This window comes from Monodon monoceros, unplaced genomic scaffold (assembly GCF_005190385.1).
Source record: "Monodon monoceros isolate NGI ecotype Baffin Bay Population unplaced genomic scaffold, NGI_Narwhal_1 Super_Scaffold_1, whole genome shotgun sequence".
Classification (NCBI taxonomy): domain Eukaryota; kingdom Metazoa; phylum Chordata; class Mammalia; order Artiodactyla; family Monodontidae; genus Monodon; species Monodon monoceros.
This window is the reverse complement of record NW_021703765.1, coordinates 17,289,527-17,311,141: the sequence shown is the minus strand read 5'-3', so window position 1 is coordinate 17,311,141 and position 21,615 is coordinate 17,289,527. Positions and strand designations below refer to the sequence as shown.

At 36.4% G+C, this 21,615-nt stretch overlaps 1 protein-coding gene across 3 annotated transcripts in view; it reads left to right on the top strand.

Moving 5' to 3' along the window:
• WDR7 (WD repeat domain 7) overlaps positions 1–21,615 on the top strand; it is a 375,654-nt gene that overhangs the window by 145,365 nt on the left and 208,674 nt on the right. For all 3 annotated transcript variants that reach the window (XM_029222033.1, XM_029222024.1, XM_029222014.1), the window contains one exon: positions 11,341–11,454. In XM_029222033.1, coding sequence (XP_029077866.1) covers positions 11,341–11,454 — 114 coding nt within the window. The remainder of the gene's footprint in view (positions 1–11,340; positions 11,455–21,615) is intronic.

Here is a 21,615-nt window from a genome sequence, read left to right as displayed (position 1 = left end):
TAATAAAGCTGTTTATTGAGCACTTATTATATCCCAGGTGCTACACTAAGCTATACCACTTGTATCCATTATTGAATTTAATAGCTAATGTACCACTGTCTCATGTCTTGTTTTCATTGAGTTGCATACGAGGATACAAGGCAGCTTGGCTGAGTTGCCAGAAGTTATTACTTTTCACTGGTTGCCTTTTTGGGACTGTCTGCAAGTATAGATCAAACTCTCTGCCTTCATAATTGACTTCAAACAGCTTCTTCTGGCTCTATACAAACTAAATTTCTGGACTGCGCTGACGATGAGGAAGAGAAGTTATAGGGTTACCCTTACTTGTCCTAAAATCTCAAGTCTTAAAGTTCTTGTTTACTGTCATTGCACGACCACCAACCCTGACAGTCTTGTGGTTATATTTACCACCTGTTGACCTGTTCTCTCCATGTACCATGCTGGAGCCTTAAAGAATAAAACATATTCCCTTCCTGCTTCATATTTTCTGTTAGCACCCTGTTTCTCATTGCCTTTAGGGCTCTCACCTTAACTGACACTTTAGCCTCATTTTTGCCTTTGCTACCCACTTCTGTAGCTACATCAGGATCCTTTAGCATGTTGTCCTGTCTTCCTTGAATTTTTTTTCACTTTTTGTCATTCCATGGTAAATTCTCATATAAACTTTAAGATGCAACTCAAATATTTCCTTTCCATGAGGTTCTTTTTGACATGTGCTCTCTTCCTCACCCCATCCCAAGCAGACTTAATTGATTTTTCTTCAGATGCTCACTGTATTTTCACTTAAAAAATCTATATTTTCCACAAAGCTCTACGTTTCTCTAAAGTCCTTGAGTTTTCCCCCTTTCATTTTTATCCCCTTTACCTAGCACAACCATCATTCCAAAAAAAAGTCGAAGACTCTTCCCTCCTTGTCCTTCCCTATGTTCAATGCCCCCCCTCAAAAAAAACCTGATTTTCTCCCCATTTATACCATCTTTATTTTTTAAAAAATCTAGATCATTGGTTTTCAAACATTTGAAACAAAGTGGTATCCTTTCTTCAAATAAAAACTTGCATACACTGTGCTTGCGCACACACTCCCACAGATAAAAAGGTAAAGTTGGGGACTTTGGAGGGCTCCGTTTTCCTCCTGGCACTTCTAGGGAACTTGTAAGGGCTCCAAGAAGTAAGGTTTGCTACTTTAGAAAGTATTGCACTGGCCTTGTTGCTATGTCTGTTTTTGAGTCCTTCCACATCATTCTTCATGTTGTTTCAGGAGAGATCTTTCTAAAATACAAATCAAATTATTTCTCATGCTTATATTTTGTTATTGAGTCCCCATGGCCTCACCTCACATGTGAGCTTCTTGGGAGGTAAGGGTGTCTCCTTCACTTTGTGTCACCTGGTATGGCTAGTTCCTGGCACGGGCTTGGTATGTAGTAGCCTGGGTGTTGAAGAGAATGAGGGAACTTGGCACGGTTACCCATTTTCTTCATATTTGTGGCTTTGCTTTACTCAGATGGGCAGTGCCAGCCCCTTTCTTATTCAGATCCCTCCCATCTTTCAGGCCCAAATCTTCACTCCCTATTTCAAAGCTGTCCTTAGCTTTAGCAGCTTTTATCAGTTTACCTTTCTTTGATTTCTAAAGCAAGTTACTGTGGTGATAAAGAACAACATGCTGATTTATTTAGTGCACCTTTTTTGTTACCGCTTGGTGGTATAACCTCTGTCTGGGTAATCCTAGCAACAACAACAAAAGCCATAAATGGTTTCAAAGGTACTTTCTTATCCAGGAGGATATACTTTACCCAGTTTTGAGATATATACGTTGGGTTTCTCAATCAGCCAGAGGTCATTATTTTAAGTTTATGCTTTAGTACAGTTGTGTGTCAAGACAGATTTGCCTTTGTTTCTCAACATGTTGTAGGTTGAACAATAAATTTTCGTTTTATTGTGTCTTCTGAAACCAAAATTGCTGTTGAGTCACTCATAGCCTGCAAATCAAACAGAAATCTTTGAAAAAGTACATGCAATGAATTAAAAGTATTAGGTGTGATTTTTACCTTGGATGTGTTTCAGGTTCTGGTTGGGAAAGAGGAATAATAAAGCTTTATCCCCTTACATTAATATTCTATTGCTATAGTATACTTCCTAATTATGTTTTCTGTTCCTTGCGTATTTTTCAGTGTGTTTCCTCTGTTGCTTTCAGAATTGTTTATAATTGCATTTCATGTGAGAGCAGTTTTCTTAAAAAAAAAAAAAAAAAGAAAGTGCTAACTAGGAAAAATGTATTTCATCCTATTAAAAATAACTATCAAAACTTATGTTACCAAATGACTATTATATTTGTATTCAGGCTTGAAGACATTTTCTTTATTTTTAACTATATTTTTCATTTCTCTAATTGCTCTGTGGCCTTTATTAAACTACCTTGTTTTTGATAAATTGAAATGATCTCTATTTAGATTTAGGGATAAATACCTTCACTATTTCTTATAGGAAGGCTTTTCTCTGAGACATCTATAATGTTATATTTTATATTTTTGATGTTATTGGGGAAGGAAAAGTGGATACTGTGTCTTTAATGGAAAGCAAAAGGTTATCTTTCTCTGGCCTTTGTGTGTATGTGCTGATGTGGATGTAGGCAGCCAGACAGGCAATGTGTGCAGAGAGACTAGGGAACTGGCTGCGGATCGATAGACGTGGTGTGAAGTGAATTAATGCGAGGCAGACCGTCTGTCTGTCATAAGGATTGCGGGGAATGCGGAGCGGTGTGGTCAGTCAATGAGGAGATCTGCTTCCAATAAATTCAAGCCTGCTGCCTGAAAATAAATTCTAGATATGCACCCCTCCCTTCCTTATTGTGAAATTTTACTTTATTCAAAGTAAATGTATGTATCAGATTCTTGCCTCATGTACTTTAATTGGACCACTGGAAAACCACAGTTGGGAAAAACTGATGAAATAAAAATACCTGCTATTCTTTTAGATCCATTTTTCAATCTCAGTGGAAATCTATATTTTAATGGGAATCAGAAATATAATGTTTGTTAATATTTGTAAATATTCTGGTATACATTTTTCTTTCTGAGTCCTAGGAATATTGTTTAACACTTCCCTCTAATCTCCAATAAAATAATAATGAATTTAAATGGTTTTATATTGCAGTACTGGTTAAAGTGCTGTGTTTTAAAGGTTATTCTATTAAAATTTAGTATTTAGTCTTTGATTGTTAAGTTAATCACATGACACTGAAGTCTTCTGAGTTCACATTATTAATCATTACTCAGATATTATTAGCCAATAGGAAAAAAATGTTTATAAAGGTATTGGGTTGACCAAGAATTTCCTTGGGATTTTTCCATAACAACGGAAACCCAATAATTTACAAGCTTTTGAAAGATAAATCTTATAATAATGGACCTGATTTTACAGATGGGAAGAGGCAAGTGCAGTTTTATCTCATTGATTTTGAAAACTGTATTTCCATATTTACATTAAAAAATGTTTTTCTAAGGTGATTAAAAATATTGCACACAAATGGGACAGTTGTCTATATACATCTCTCACAATGAATAGTGGTCTAAGTATTTAGAAATCTAGATGGCGTGAAGATCTCATCATACTCTTCCCTGTCCTCTGTTTCTTACTTCTGCTGCTGCCACAGCCAAGCCTCCTTCCTTTCTCTGCTGTGTCCAAACTTACTGATAACAGCTTTCTCCTCCATTCCATTTTTTCCTTGTTCTCCTTCTGATTCACAGTGTAGAACCCATTTATACCTATTGTCTGCATAATGTGTGTTCATTTTTTTATTTTGTGAATCTGGATTTGGTTTTTTAAGTACATCACATTTTCCCATGACTTCTTTGTATCTTTTTTTTATTGTATCTCTTTGTTGCACCTTTTTATTGTATGTCTTTCACCAAAGCACACTTACTATTATTTTATAGTATATTTAAAAAGCATAATTTGTGTCATGGGATTGAAGGTATTGAGTTCTATTCACGATGTATTTATTGAATCACTATTATTGTATAGTATATTTAAATAGCATAATCTGTGTCATGGGATTGAAGGTATTGAGTTCTATTCACGATGTATTTATTGAATCTTTATGAGATGTTCTTTACTGCCAAGTATTTTGTGGATATTCAGAAAATGAATGTCTTAGATTTTATGGCATAGTTTGACAGATAAGATCACTTACATCAAGTACATAAGAAAATAGCAAAGAGCTGCCATATATTTAATTGACAGTGCTTATAATCTTGATTATCAATATGCAAGAAACTGAAGCCTCCATGTTGGTGTCCTAATATTTCTCAGGAATATTTCATCATCTTACTGATAGTGGAGAGTGATGAGGTGACTTTTATGTTTCAAAAAGTTTAGTTTTTTAATACCAGGAAGAAAGTGATACATTTTTTTTCTGGTCATTGTGTTTCATTGCAAATAACATTGTATTGTGGCATAACCTCAATTCTTTTTAGTGACAGTGATGTAGTACCTTCTATTGTATCTTTTTTTTTTAAGTTAGGTTTATTGAGTATAATTTATATGTAGTAAAATTCACTCTTTTTAGTGTACAGTTCTGTGAATTTTTAACAAATGTAGATAGTCATATTTCTACTCCCACGATTAAAATATAGTTTATTTTCGTTATTCTAAAATAGTTGCTTAGACCATTTTGTAGTCAGCCTTCCTATCACACCCCTAGCCTCTGGCAATCACTGATTTGATTTGTATCCTATAGTTTTACCTTATGCAGAATGTCTGCTGTCTATTATGTCTGCCTATTATAAGATAGTAATGTAGCATGTAACTAAATACTGTGGAGATTAGAAATATGGAGGTTATGGCTGGGAATTTAAAAAAATGTTTCTTTTTTTTTTGGCAGGTAATGATTACCATGCTTAGAAGGGTTAAATAATGGGTTTTGCTCATCTTTTACCATAACTTTATGGTCCAAAAGTTCAAAAGGAAATCTTCTATCATTTCCTTAAAACAAACTTATTAAAATTCGCTTTAAATGATCTATGCCATTTGTATTTGATTGTAGTAATTTGGCCTTTCCATTCTCAGTATCTCTTACCTTTATTATCTTCCAACAAAGGTTGGAATCTTAGGTATTTTGTTATCATGACAACGCCCAGTTAGACTTCAAGTTAAGATATTTTAGCTGATCCTTAAAAATGGAAATATATAGAATTTTGAAGTAACCAAATCAATCTTTTTGTATTGATTTGTAAACAAAATAACCCAGAGAATTTGACTATAAGAACTCACAGAATGAGTTACAAATATGGTCAAAATCAAGAATATAGTTTAATTTTTTAAATTAAAAAGGGAACATTACTCCTTCCTGACACAAGAAAAACATTCAGGGTGAATTTGTTTTCTTATTGCATAAGTGTTCTATGTGGCCCTTGTCTCCCTGTTTTCTTCAGCTACACGGCAGAAATGATACCAGAAGAGTACACAGAAGCGGTATGGATTTCTTGGTTGATCTGGAATGGTAGAAAAGCAAACTTTTTTTTTTTTTTTGCGGAACGCGGGCCTCTCACTGTTATGGCCTCTCCCGTTGCGGAGCACAGGTTCCGCAGGCTCAGCGGCCATGGCTCAAGGGCCCAGCCGCTCCGCGGCATGTGGGATCTTACCGGACCGGGGCACGAGCCCGTGTCCCCTGCATGGGCAGGCGGACTCTCAACCACCTCGCCACCAGGGAAGCCCCAAACTTTATAAAAAAAACAGCTTCTTTGAGATATAATTCATATGCCATTAAATTCACACTTAAAACGGTACAATCCAGTGGCTTCTGGCATATTCTGAGTTGTGCAGCTGTCACCACCATCAATTTCAGAACATTTTCATTACACCAAAAAGAAACTATAGACTCATTAGTATAACTAGATGGAGTCATGCAACATGTGCTCTCTTGTGGCTGGTTTCTTTTACTTAGTGCTTCATTTCCTTGTATTGCTGATTAATATCCCATTGTATGACTTTACCACAATTATCTGTTCATCAGTAAATTGTGATATATTTATACATTTATTCATCAGTCTTTGGACATTCAGATTGTTTATACACTCTGGCTTTTATGGGTAATGCTGCTGTGAACATCCCTGTACAAGTCTTTGTGCGGACATGTGTTTTCATCCCTGGCAGTGGAATTGCTGGGTCAGGATAACTCTATGCTTCACCTTCTGAGGAGCCACCAGACTGTTGACTGTAGAGTGCTGAGAGTGCTTTCTATAGTCTAGGTACTAGTCCCTTGTTGGGTATGTGATTTGTGAATCTTTTCTCTTAAGTCTGTGGCTTGTCTTTTTAACCTTATAATAGGGTCATTTATAGAGCAAAAGTTCTTAATTTTAGTGAAGTCCACTTTACCAGTTTTTCCTTTTATGGATTGTGCTTTTGGTGTCAAGTCTGGCCTCAGGTACCAAAGATTTTCTCCTACTATTTTTTTTTTTTTAAGTTTTATGTTCTACTTTTAAGTCCATGATTCATTTTGAGTTGATTTTTAAATAAGGTGTGAGCCGTAGTTCAAAGTTCATATTTTTTGTGTGTGGATATCCAGTTGTAGCAGCCCATTTGTTGAAAAGGCTATCTTTCCTCCATTGATTTGCTTTTTGCACCTCTGTCAAATAACATTGGACATATTTGTGCTTGTCTTTTTCTGGTTTTCTATTCTGTTCGCTTAACCTAAAACCAAATAGTTTTAATAACTTTAAATGATAACTCTTGAATGGGGCTGGCTGATTTTTCCTACCTTATTTTTTTTTCAAAAATTCTTGTAGCTATTCTAGTTCCTTTGTCTTTCTATATAATTTTAGAAATATTTGGCTGTATGTACAAAAAATCGTGCTGCGATTTTGATAGGAATTACATTAAACCTGTATACAGAAAATTGACATCATTATTACTATGTAGAATCTTTCAACCTATGAACATGGTATGTCTCTCCATTTCATTTATTTATACCTTCGATGTTTTGTCAGTGTTTTGTCGGTTTCATCTACTTTTTTTTTTGTATTTATGTCTTTTCAGTCTTTTTTTACAGTATTTCAGTCTTTTTTGAACCAGCGTTACTAGTATTTTTCTTTTAAGTTTAGGTGTCCACGTATTCATTGTTAACATATAGAAATATAATTAAGAATTTTTTTCTTGTATTTTGCAGCCTTGCTGTACTCACTTATTAGTTTGCTTATTTTTTGTAGATTCATTTAGATTTTCCACATAGACAGTTATTTTTTCATTGAGTAGGATTACCTCATCCATTCCAGACTGTATGTGTTTTCTTTTCTTGCTTTATTGCACTGGCTAGAAATTTCCAATGCTGTGGGGTTTTTTTGTTTTGTTTTGTTTTGTTTTTACATCTTTATTGGAGTATAATTGCTTTACAATGTTGTGTTAGTTTCTGCTATATAATGAAGTGCTATATGTATACATATATCCCCATATCCCCTCCCTCTTGCACCTCCCTTCCACCTTCCCTATCCCACCCCTCTAGGTGGTCACAGAGCATTGAGCTGATCTCCCTGTGCTATGCAGCTGCTTCCCACTAGCTATCTATTTTACATTTGGTAGTGTATGTATGTCAATGCCACTCTCTTACTTCGTCCCAGCTTCCTCTTCCCCCTCCCTGTGTCCTCAAGTCCATTCTCTACGTCTGCGTCTTTTTTCCTGTCCTGCCCCTAGGTTCATCAGAACGATTTTTTTTTTAGATTCCATATATATGTGTTAGCATATGGTATTTGTTTTTCTCTTTCTGACTGACTTCACTCTGTATGACAGACTCTAGGTCCATCCACCTCACTACAAATATCTCAATTTTGTTTCTTTTTATGGCTGAGTAATATTCCATTGTATATATGTTAAATAAGAGTGGCATTGTGGACATCTTTACTTCATTCTTGATCACAGAAGGAAAGCATTCAGCCTTTCACTGTTAAGTATAATGTTAGCTGCAGATTTTTAGTAGGTGCTTTTATTAACTTGAACAAGTTCCTCTCTCTCTTCTATTTGTATTTTTCTGAGGGGTTTTTTTAATCATGAATTGGTGTCAGATTTTATCAAGTTATTAACATGTTCATATGATTTTTTTTCTTCTTTAACCTCTTAATATTTTGGTTTACATTGATTGATTTTTTGAATTAATGTAAGGATCGTGTTACACTGATTCAAAAATCAATGTAGTACTTATATTTTGTCAAGGATTTTTGAGACTATATTCATACGAGATATGGATTTGTAGTTTTATTTTTTTGTTTGTTTGTACAGTTGGCCCTTGAACAACATGGGTTTGAACTGAGTGGGTTCACTTATATGTGGATTTTTTTCAGTAGTAAATACTACAGTACTACATGATCTGTGGTTGGTTGTATCCATGGATATGGAGGGCCAGCTATAAGTTACACCCAGATTTTTGACTACACAGAGGTTTGGTGCCCCTAACCCCTGCATTGTTCAAGGGTCAACTCTATTTTCTTTTTTTCTGCCAAGATATATAGGATTTTATAACCCTTACTTTGTTTTGGAAAGCATCGATCAAAGAACCAGTTTCAGCATAGATACTTCTTGGTCTTTCAACCTTGGTTACTTTGAGATATCCACGTTTGCTTTTTAAGCTCTGTTCCAAAATACTGAATGCCCTCAGTTGAACAGTTGTCTAGTATAGCCCAAGAACACCATGGAGGACTTCACAGCAATTATACTCAATATCATGTGATTCCATGACTTCTCATGCTTGTGCTGTGATATTCTGTCATGCCTCCTATCCTGCCCTGAGCAACTCAGTCCCTGGGAGGACTTACTGGTAAAAGGATATTGGGGTTGAAATCGGAAGATCTGCACATCAATACTGGTTCTTGAATTTAGTAGCTGTGTTATGCCGAGCAAGTACTTGACCTCTCTGATTAAATGAGATAAATTTAAATGGATTTATAAACTTGTTACACATAAATACTAGCTTTATTTTCATGGAATCCATTAATTTTACAGGAAAGGAAAATACTAATAATAAATGATTGTTGCCATCTAAACTGTTCCTTAATATCATTTCCCTGTTTCTCTGATCATTTTCAAAATTATCAACTGTTAAGCATGGAATGAGACTGAAAGATTTCAGAGATTTATAGTTTGGCTTAATAATCTGAAACAACGATCTTTGATTTTGTGCTTAAGCAGTAAGTCTGTAGAAATGTGGCGTTTACCTTCTTATCTCTTCTTTGTGATTATTTTACTGATAACCATCTTTAATCAAATAATTAACATAATATTATTTTTCTAGTAATTCCCCTTTATTTTAAAATTTTATCTTGAAAACCTAACAACAAAAGTGATGCTGTAAAGGGATGGCCTTTGTCATTTTTTGTTATTGGGGACCATTCATTTAGCACTGTTCATTCTTTTGTTGGAGCAATACTGAATAAAGTGGTTGCACTAAAATGACGTTCTCCTCCCCAAATTTAAATTGTTAGGCCTTGGAACTGCCTACTGGTAGGTCTACTTCTGGATCCTTCATGGTGGTTAATGACTAAGATTCTTCCTCTTGGTGCCTTTCATAAACCTGAGGCAGCAAGGTTGAATTTCATATAGAAATTCAGTTAATGCATCTTGGAAGAAAAGAAATCCTGGAATATTTGTAGCTTCTGGTTTTAAAAATATTGTGTTGGATTTTATATGTGCAGTTATCGAAGTACTTAATAAGAAGATTTGATTAAAATGTTCAACTCCTGAAGTAAGTCCCAGTGGGTGACATTTTTATATACCATGATTGAGCAATACCTCTTGGTAACCATGTGTAAAATATTGGACACCCCCTCCTATCCATTGCCTAATTAGATGCAAATTGACAACAAAATATAGGCATTCTCCTCTTTTTGAAAGTTTGCTTTACAACCCTTCACTTTTATGAAAGATTGTCGTTAGTACCTGTTTTCGCTGACTGAAAGATAGCTGAAGAGGATTTTCGCTTTTATGAGAAAAGACAAAAGGCAGTAATAGCACTCAGCGTGTGTTTAGCAGTGAGCTGTTACAGAGCCGGGCACACCAAGGGCGGCTTAGAGTGGCACGACCAAGCTCCTTCCCTGGGAGCTAGCTCAGCATCTCAGCATCAAGCTGCCATTGGTTTGAACTGTGTCTGTGAGCATCTGTGCTTTGTCTTGAATCCTGTGCATTTGTTAGGAAGATGTGTCCTAAGGTGATTGCTTCTTTGCTTTATATCATTCTGGCTTACAAAAGGTTTCACAGCAGTGCTCTACTTTCAGATAGTGGAGGGGGGGAACCTATGTATCATCAAAGATGGGAAAATAGGTAAGTAAGGAAAAGACCTTTGTATGAACTTTCAAATTCTCAGGTGGTTTACAGAATGGAAGTTTTTGGTGCCCTGATCTAGTTCACCTGTCTGCTTTCAGTTAGGTTCTTTCACTTCCATAATTATCTGACCTCATATCTAATTCCTTCAGAGGCAGAGAGATATTATGCTCTTGGGGCAATGCATTTCAGGTCTTTTACACAGAATCAGAACACAAATCCCTCTTTTGTCATCATCCTTCTTCCCAACCCCCAAATTATAAGCAAACTAATATTAAAGAGAAGTAAACTTTTAAAATAGTCCTTCACTCTCTAGGTTTTTTTCTCCCTCTTTTTAGCATAATTATGTCTAAATTTGCTAAAGTAACTGTAGCAAAAACATTGAAAGGAATCAAGTAAAACTGTAATTTACTTCATCATTTTTCTGTTCCCAGATCTTAGTTAAAAGTCAGTATAGTTTGCATCCATGTACCTATATATATATATATATATATATATATATATAAAGCAATAGAACACACATGAATATTTTGTTCATTAATTTCTCTCTCTCCCAAATTTTGGTGAATATATTGTATTTTTTTTTAACATATTGCATTTGCATCCAGTAAGTCAATTAAAATGCTTTAAGAGTTTTGGTCCACCTTTCTTTTTTTTTTTGTAAATTTATTTATTTTATTTATTTATTTTTGGCTGCGTTGGGTCTTTATTGCTGCGAGGGGGCTTTCTCTAGTTGCGGTGAGCGGGGGCTACTCTTCTCTGCGGTGCACGGGGCTTCTCATTGCTGTGGCTACTGTTGCGGAGCACGGGCTCCAGGCGCATGGGCTTCAGCAGTTGTGGCTCGCTGGCTCTAGAGCGCAGGCTCAGTAGTTGTGGCGCACGGGCTTTGTTGCTCCACGGCATGTGGGATCTTCCTGGACCAGGGCTTGAACCCACGTCCCCTGCATTGGCAGGAGGATTCTCAACCACTGCGCCACCAGGGAAGCCCCACCTTTCTTTTAGTTTTTAAAAACTAATCCTTGTGCTTCCCATTTGTTTTAGCTGGGGTCTCAGCAGAAGCCATGCAGACTATTACCACTGCTCCTGATGCCTCAGGGCCAGAAGCCAAAGTCCAAGAGGAAGAGCACGACCTTGTGGATGATGACATCACCACTGGTAACCATGATATCTTTAACGTCCAGTATTGGAAAATGCTTTTAGGTCGTTTACAGTGGGGTTAAATATGTTGATGGAAAGGATGGAAACTTGCACTGATGGAGTGTTTAGTTTTTGATACCCTTTAGTGCCCTTTTTGATATTGAAGTAGAAAGAAGCAGACTGTTTATTTGGTCCAGGTTTGCTCATTGTTGCTATAACAGTGAACCTGCTAGATGTGCATTTGATTTTCTGAGAGCCTTCTAATTCAGAGGCTAGGATCATTACTAAAGCCTTGGAACATGTAGAGGAATACACTTATTGTGTTATGAAAAGTTTTGCAATTATAGTAGGGTAAACTGAAAATATCAAAGTTGTAATAGCAATTTATGCAACACAGGCTACGTGAGGAAACTTAACAGATACTCTTTGTACCTGTACTATAGAAATGAATGCTGCTTTTTCAAATTACTTACATCGTTTGGGTATTCAACATTCTTATCTGTATTATTTATCACCTGATCAGGCATAATGTAAAATTTATGAAAGCCGTACACTGCATATGTTCAGCCTATCTTTTTATAGGCTTAAAGCAGTTTCAATTACTGGATCTCCAAATGCATTCAGCTCAATTTCTTTCAATGAACGGAGGATAAAAACAACCTAGTATAAATATTTTTATTGGTATTAAGAATGATAAACTCTTATTTTTGGTGCGTATGGTTAGAATGTAAAATCTGACCATATAAATCTACAACTATTGTGAAGCAAGAAGCATTAACTTAATAGTAATCAATAATTTGAAAAGAAGCATGCCCAGTAAATATCAGTAAAATTTTTAACAATAATTAAAGGGAGGAAAAAAACCCAAAAAACAAAGGGAAGTTGTATTTTTTTTCCTCTCCCTTTTTCCTTTTAAAGCTCTGTGTAGCAGGTTCTTTACTGTTATCACCTGACTGCCCTTAAATTTCTTTCACTGGGAAGAAGTTGAAGGAGCTTTATGATCTCCCTTGAAAATTTACAAAGCCTATATTTAAAAACCTATAGACTTGTGCCACTGCTGCAAATAAGTAGTTGACTACATTGAGGAGCATCCGGTTTTCTGCAATAATGAGATGATGGTGGTTGCTCTTACTTTTTAATGTATCAATTCATTGATTAAAAAAAAATCATCCACCTTAAATATAAATTATTTTGCAAACTTCCAACTTTGCTGAAAGTCATTTGTACTTCACAATTATGGAACTTGTTTCAGCAGCTACTAGAGGAAATTATTTCATTTAAAGATTTTTAAAAACTATTTCTTGCTTTATTCAGTTTTCACTGCTTTTTTAAAAATAATGCTATAGATATGTTTTGTTATTCCCTCTAAATTTTAAAGGTTTTCTTGTCTATAAAAAGTCGTGGTTTAGGGCTTCCCTGGTGGCGCAGTGGTTGAGAGTCTGCCTGCCGATGCAGGGGACACGGGTTCGTGCCCAGGTCCGGGAAGATCCCACATGCCGCGGAGCGGCTGGGCCCGTGAGCCATGGCCGCTGAGCCTGCGCGTCCGGAGCCTGTGCTCCGCAATGGGAGAGGCCACAACAGTGAGAGGCCCGTGTACCGCAAAAAAAAAAAAAAAGTCGTGGTTTAAATAATAGAAAGAAGTTGCCTTTGCAGTAGTAGAATAGCTCAATTTGCATTCCAGAATAAAAGCTGAATTTTTGAGCTCTCGAGTAAGTATTATTAAATCAGTACATTGAAATTTTGAATTATGCTGTGCTGAAGTCACGAGCCTGGGCCCGTGAGCCACGGCTGCTGAGCCTGCGCGTCTGGAGCCTGTGCTCCGCAACGGGAGAGGCCGCAACGGTGAGAGGCCCGCGTACCGCAAAAAAAATAAATAAATAAATGAATAAATGCTACATAAACTATATTTTAATCTGTAAGAGTTCAGTTAAATGTATGTGATGTATGGCTTTTATCAGTTGATTTACTCATTTCATGCCATGAGGAGTAGAAGCAAGAATGCTCAATAGCCAAAGAATTTAAATGACGCCAAAGGCTCCCTTAACATGTTGTCAGAGCAGCGAGCATGCTGCCGCCCTTAGATCGTTCAGGCTACCTTTAGATTGTGTGGCTTGATTAAGATGTGGTATAGATTTCTGTGAGGGTTTAGAAGAAAACCATATTTCTTTTTATTGACTAGAATCCTATATAAATTGCATTATGAAAAATATGGTAGGTGCATTGAGAGAAACCTGTTTCAAGCAAAATAATCTTATTTTGGGATAACCAGCATTGTAGAGCACAAGAGGTACTACAAAAGGGAAAACTGGCCAATTTAGCCATTCACTTTGAAAAATCTGATTTTTCCCCTGGCTGTTTAAAAGGAATTCCTCTAATAATATCACCTCAAAACAAATAGAAATCGGGCTTCCCTGGTGGCGCAGTGGTTGAGAGTCCGCCTGCCGATGCAGGGGACACGGGTTTGTGCCCTGGTCCGGGAGGATCCCACATGCCGCGGAGCAGCTGGGCCCGTGAGCCATGGCCGCTGAGCCTGCGCGTCCAGAGCCTGTGCTCCGCAACGGGAGAGGCCACAACAGTGAGAGGCCCGCGTACCACAAAAAAACAACAACAAAAAATACCAAATAGAAATTATATCATGACAGATATTTGCTTGTATTTTGAATGAATTCTTATTTGAATGCTGTAGCTAGGCTAATATACATAGTTGTATTAATTTTATTTTTATAGTAATCTGGGGCTTAATTCTTCAATTAACTGAATTCAACAGCTGACCAAGATAGCAATTAAAATATGAAGTACAATTTAGTGCTTTTGTATAGGCAGAATTTCATATTTGAAATTTTTCTTTTGAGTAAGAGCAAATGAGGTATGAATATTGTCTTAACGACACTTGGATCTGAGCTTGGCAGTCTTTGTGTTTGCTGTATAAAAGTAAAGAAGCATGGATAAAGCTGTGTAAGTGTTGGCGATGATCAATTGGAACTAATTAAATTTATTTGAAATGAAGAGTCTTAACTGGAAGAGGACAGCTGGAAAAACTGGGAAGAAAAATTGAGTCTTGATTGAGACAATTTAAACCTTCACCCTGTCATTTAAAAAATATGCTGCAGCTTCTTTCTAAATCTCTCTTTTGAAAGCTAGTATCTATTGATCGGCTCTACAAAGTAATGCCAGTGTACCTTGGTCAACACACACCCTCGGTTGTGCTTAGCATTCCAGCCTAAGGTTTATCAGATTCTTTCCTTTAACCAAATGTCTTAAATTACATATCAAAGCCTTATTAGCCACTTTCACAGATTAATACTGTTTTATGTAGGAAAAATATTAAAACCTATTCCTAATTTTTAAAAATATTGTATAGTATGCATGGGAAATATACTCCCTCCTCCAAGGGAATTGTTTCAGGTTTTGCAATACTCTGTATATTTAAAATCTATTTTAACAACAATAGTAGTGTTTTCTTGAAAGTAAAAAGAATGGCGTTAAGATTGTTTCTAGATTATTTATCATTTTAGAGTCACAAGAATATTATTCTATACCTGTGCATTTGCTTTTGTATGTGTACTTTTATTTTTGGTATTGCAGTTTAAATGTTTATGTAGATATATAGTCAGTATTTGTAAATAACATGTTATTTTCATTACAATATGAAGAGGTGATAATTATGTTAATGGAGTAAATCTCACTAAAAACTGATAGACATAGAAAAAATTTTAGATAAATCATTGTCTGTTTTTTTAAGGTAGACCTTTTAGGTGAGTTTGTTAATTATCTTTATGCAGTTTTCATTGAGGTAAAGGATGGCATTCTGTGTGAGGATGAAGCTATACATCCCCTAAATGTGGCATTTTAAAACATCTTCCCTTAATATCAGGTTAAAAAGAATTTGGGAAGGCTTTCACTCACAAACCTGTATGGACCCCTTTAAGAAAGTCACTGTATTCTCCTGTGGGTCATACTATAGTGTCCTACCCCTTGTTCAATATGGCAAGGACACAAACTGACCATATAACAGTGATAGTCAGGAGCCACTGACATTGTCAATAAGAGACAACTTGATACTAGATCAGCAGCACAGTGGACAGATTCAACTGCTCACAACAAATGCAACAATGATACATGTATTTGGATGGGTGTGTTGACTCGATATTTGTTGTATTTTTGTAGCATTTTAATTTATAAAAAAAGATGAGAAATGCTATGGAAAAAGAAAAAATAGAGAAAGGTAAGAGAACTTGAAAGCAGTATCAATTGTTAACTTACTTTGTACCAACCACTTTATTCTTGACACTAACAACGTTTCTTTGAAGTGTGTTCTAGTATATTTGTCCAGATACAGAGATGAGGAAACAAGCTCAGGGGAGGTCATGTTCATGGGACTGAAAATGAGTCCTGCCTGACTCCAGAGCTGACGTGTAGGCTTGAGCACCACCCTGCACTGCCTCATAGTCTCCAACTCATTGAAGTTTGGCATCTTTTCACTTTCCTTTGAAATGGGAGATGATGTCACCATCCACCTTTATTGCTTACAATAGTGAGCATAAGCCTGATATTTGCCGGCTATATTATTGTCTAGAAGGCAAACTTGTTATTCTAAATTTAGAGCAAGAGATTATCTCCCTTAAGGGGGAAAATCAGCACGTATTTGTTCTTTAAATGTTCTTTTAAAATTTGTTCTTTAAATTATTTAGGACTGCTATCATGTTAAGACCATAAATACAGTTACTGTTCATTACTAAACAGTTATTACATACAGGTAAAATGAAATTTGTATTGTTCTGTCTAGCTTTTTGAAGTCACCAATATAAAACCGACACCTTAACATAGATTCACACAGCAGAGTCAACATTTCTAGTATATTAAGTTAGAGCTGAAAAGCACGTCTTGTCTGAGACTAAATATTGATTGATTAATTTTACCATTTACTGAGGCTCTGTTCATAAAATGTTTATACATTTGTTTTGACTGAAAGATAGGAATTCATCCTGTTAAAGATAAGCTCTAAGGAACAAAATTTAGGGCATTATATATTCAGAAATCAGAAGCACGTTCTTAGCAGAGAGACAGAGACCTTATAATTTGTAAACTAGAATAAGACTTTCTGCATTGCACCATTTCCCTTTCTCATTCTTTAATTTATAACTGACAGTCTAAAAACAGTACAGATCTATGTGAATTTTAAATCGTTTGCTTTAAACTGTTACCACTACTCTTGTGATTGACTTCAGAATGTTAGCTACTACACAATATGAGTTATTAAGATTTGGGGTAATTATAAACGACTAGTGCTGTGGTTTACTTACCATGCAGTGTTTTTAAGAAAAATAAGTGTGAATTTCATAGTTTTCTGAAATATGTCTTCAAGTAATTTACCTTTGTATACATTTTTTTTAATCTGGGAGAAGAAAATTTAAATTAAAATATTTTTTGCTGTTTAGTGTTTAATACTCAGTTTTAGTTATACGTTGATAGGATGTTAAGTAGAATATTTCTAAATATGGTATTTGAGAGTTGACAGGAATATTAAAATACAGCCCAAAGTATGGCTTTTTGTCATTCATTTTCTCTTTTCATATTTTCCACTCTGGGTGATTGACTTTCCCTTTCTTTGGTTTTAACTACCACATCCATGTTAAAGACTATCAAATCTGTATCTCCAGCCTAGGCTTGTGTTCTGAGCGTCAGATTAATATGTCCTCCTGCCCAAATGCCCCATAGATACCTAAATACCAAGTCCAAAGTGAGCTCATATTTATTTCTAAAACTCATCTCCTTTTATATTTATATCTCATAAAAGGCATCACTGAGGGTACCATCAACTGCCTAACACCCCAAACCAGAAACCAAGGGATAATCCTGGCTTTCTTACTTTCCAACAGGGTCCACTGGTAGTTGGTACCAGTTCCTGTAAACTGTACCTCTTAAATATCTCCCAATGATTTTCCCCTTCTCCATTTCCACAGAGAATACCTACGTCCAGACTTTAAGTTTTTCTACTTTGGATTATTATTATATTCTCCGGTAAACATCTTCCTGTCTCCATTCCCTCCCCTTCCAGTTCATGTCTTTCATTACTCTGAGAGTTTCAGAAGCCACTTCATCACCTTTCACCCTCATTAACTGCTCCTTAATGGTTTCCCATTAATTATAGCACAAAACCCAAACACCTTAGGAGGTATCTAGGGCTCTTCAAATACCTGACCCCTGGCTCTAGCTTCAACGGCTGCTGTAGCAATACTGAGCTTAGTTTCTCCAGAGTACCCTGCTGTTTCATGACCCTTACTTTGCCTGTGCCCCTCCATCTGGCTGCTATGCTCTCAATTCTCTCACATGTGAGGTGAAGTTCTGAGAGTTCTCTTCAAAGTTCTCTTCAAAGATGGTGAGTGTCACCACCTTCCCGAAGCCCTCCTGGACCCCCTTATGTAAGATCTCTCAGTTCGTTGTATGCACTTCTGCTGTTGCACTCTGTAACACTGTTAAGTGACCGTTTACTTATCCTCTGTGGGTCACGTGTGTGCATATGACTTTTACCTCTGTATATTTCTAGCACTAAAACAGTGCCCTGGTCCATAGCATCCTCTCAGTAAATGTTTATTGAATGAGTGATTGAATTAGTGAAGCCATATGATCACTCATTTCAAAGAGCATTCCTGGGCTTCCCTGGTGGCGCAGTGGTTGAGAGTCCGCCTGCCAATGCAGGGGACGTGGGTTCGTGCCCCAGTCTGGGAAGATCCCACATGCCGCGGAGCGGCTGGGCCCGTGAGGCATGGCCGCTAAGCCTGAGCGTCTGGAGCCTGTGCTCTGCAACGGGAGAGACCACAACAGTGAGAGGCCCGCGTACCGCAAAAAAAAAAAAAAAAAAAAAAAAAAAAAAAAAAAGCATTCCTTATATACTATATATTTATTTATTTATATATATTTACTATTCTTATGCAATATATATATGTATCTCCCTAACCTCCCCACTTTTCCTTAGTGGGTATTCAATGGCGCAAAAAGTGTTTGTAACAGGTCAGTGAAGGAATATAGGCTTATTTCTGGATAAACTGTCTCTTGACTTTGTGAAAATGAGATTTGGAGAAGATTTAGGAGCATAAGCAGAGAAACAGACTCTTAGGACTCTCAGAGAGTTCCCTTTTTGTGCCTACACTGACCAGACAGTGGCAATGTGCTTATAAACAGTGGTCTGAGTTGTCTCTTGAGGCACACTTTTCCCTCTGGGTGTGTCTCTCCCGTTGCCCTGGGAGCTGTGCCACCTCATTTCTAGGCTCAGCTCTGTCAATGAAAACAAAAATCTCTTGTGTTTTTTCTGGAACTAGAGGTACCAGAGTACCTATTATCCAAGAGGTCCCTCTGGGGCTTGGGACGCCACCGCTGGAGAAGCAAGGTGGCTTGTATGGGAGTAGGGGAGAGATGGGGAAGTGGGGAGATGCTCACAGGAGGGAGAGAAATACGGAGTTTTTCCAGGAGGCCTGACATTTAACCACACGCCACTAAAGAATGAGAGTGTGGAATCCTGTTGTGTGATGGTGCACGTAGTGTTTTTGTGCCATTCCCCCAGGTGTCTGCAGTCAGTCATTTAGCACTACGAAAACTTGCTTTTTATTGTCCATTGAAAATTGCAAGTTAACCTGCCCAGATTTATTGTGTTTAAGCTTATGTTTAAAAGCTTGGCCTGGGGCTACTGGCCTGCAGAAAAGCACAAAAGGAAAAGAGGCAAGAACAAGGACAAAAACATGGCGAATAAATACCATTAGAATCTTCAGTTTCACTTTAAAACTATTTTTAGACTCTTATAGATGGAAAAATCTGCTTAATATCAGTCTATTTTGACCAAGAAGGTCTTGGTCATTTAATTCATTTAAATGAATTAAATATCATAAAGAATCGGAAGTGCTATAACATACATTACTTCAGATAGCTGTTACATTGGCACCAAATCTTTTATAATGATATTTTCTAATAATAGCACTTTTTTTTAATGTGTGTGTATTGACGGCATATAATACTTAGGCAAGGGGTTGGTCAGGTAAACAGTAATTGATACCATCTTAGAAAACTGTTCTAAAATAACATATTTAAAAATCAGGAACTTAATAGCTATCACAACAGCTCATTAGTATTTACTAAGTACCTAATAAGTATCAGGCTAGGCTCTTTTTAATCCTCACAGCTCACTGTAATTGTCCTCATTATTGCTCCTGTTTTACAAGAGAGGGAAATGAGGCATAGAGTAACTTTCCACATAAAGGCCACAGATAGGAAATGGCAGAGTCAGGATTTGAATCCAGGCCATCTGCCTCTAGAGCTTGTGCTCTTAAATGGAAGTAATTATCAAAACCAGATCATTTAAAAAATCATATAAGAACAAAAAGAAACAAATATATTCATTATGGCATGTTGTTTTCTCTTTGTGTGATATAGAAAGTTCTATTTTAATTTTTAATATAGTTTAATTTTTAACATAGTACAAGGAAATATTCAAAATGTGTAGAAAAGACATGCTGTTTTCTTAAAAAATAAACATGGATAATTAGTACAGGAAGATAATTTTACATATTTTCTAGATAAAATTAGGATTATTTTATGTTTGTATAAAACCACATACATAGCTACACTAACATGTACACAATATTAGATCATAAAGGCTTAAGGTTTGGTTTTTGGATTTAATAGTATATATATTTTTTGATAAACTTAGACTAAATAGGAACAAAGAAGAAATATTTAGTTGGATAAGAATGTTGTAGCTGTTAAAAAATAAAAGCCCTCCATGGGAGTGAATAACCTTCAGGATGAACTTAAAATTTGGCCTTTTGTGAGCTGTGTAATAATACCTCACGGATAAGAATGAATTTCATTAGATTGTGGCACACTATTATATATCTGTATATTACGTGAATTGCCCTTATAATTGATATCAAACCCGTATGACCAAAAGTTGTAATTCACAAAAGTAATGACAGCAGTGTCTCATAATTCACAGACTTTATGTCATACCTGTGAATGATTACTTTTACGTGCAAGCCATGTTAAAGGGGAAAAACAGGTTTTAAAACGGATGTGGAATTTTGAAGAGTTCTTCTTCCTGATACTTTCTAGTCACTTTTAGTATGCAAAGAGATAAAGTGACTACTATCCTTGAATTTTCCCATGATTTCTTGGATTAAAATTAGTTGTCATGCATAAAGGCCTTTATTCTTAATTCGAAATTTTAAATCATAAGTGGAAGTTAGTATTTACTATTTGAGGTGAAGACAGTCATAAATCTGAATGTATTTTCTCCACATGATGTAATACACTAGAAAGAGGAGCCTTCCCTCACAGGTAGGATAAAATCAAGTGAGAATATTTACTCTTTTTTTTGGGGGGGGGGGGGGGTGGGATTATGGTATATCCTAAATAAAAATGCATGAATTAAATGAAGTAAACCTAATTTAAAAGGATTCAGAGAAACTGAATTAGCTACTCTCTCTTTGCCCTTTTTGTATATACATATTTTTTTCAGTGTCGTTGGTATCCCCTGAAAGAAGTGTGAGGAATATCCGATTTGATTCAACAAAACATTAATATGCACCTTGTATTTTTCTATCAGCACATTCTGGGGAGGATATAACAGAGCAAGCATCCTAGTTGAGAAGCTGAAGGTGAAATTTTACAGAGAGGCTATATATTCACACGTAGCTCTACACACACACACACACGTATGACATACATGTACCGAGGACAGACTTTAGGTCGGAGAATTCAGAGCACTGGGGATTAGGTAAGGGTAGGAATTGCATTTGAGGTAAGCCTGCATTTGTGACAGAGGTGGAGAGACACGGGAAGAAAAACTTTTGAGCTAAAGCTGTTCGTTTAGAACTTGGTTTGAAATGAAGGCTCTGTGGAGGGCTGAGAAGAGTGGCCAGGCTGGAGCTGATGGCCGGGCAGTACCGTCCAGGATGGAGGGTCTACTGTCAGGTCGGGTGTGTTCATGTGGAATGTAGCAGATTCTACATCCTGTGCTATGTGTTACTTTAAAGCAGGGCTTATCATTAAAGGGATTTATGATGTTGATGGTGTGTATCGGCTTCATGCCCAATGTGCTTAATTCTACTCCCATGGTTTTTCTTTTCATTCAACAGTTAGTTTTGATCACCTTCTAGGTATTGAGTACTTACTAGTTGTTGAGTGTAG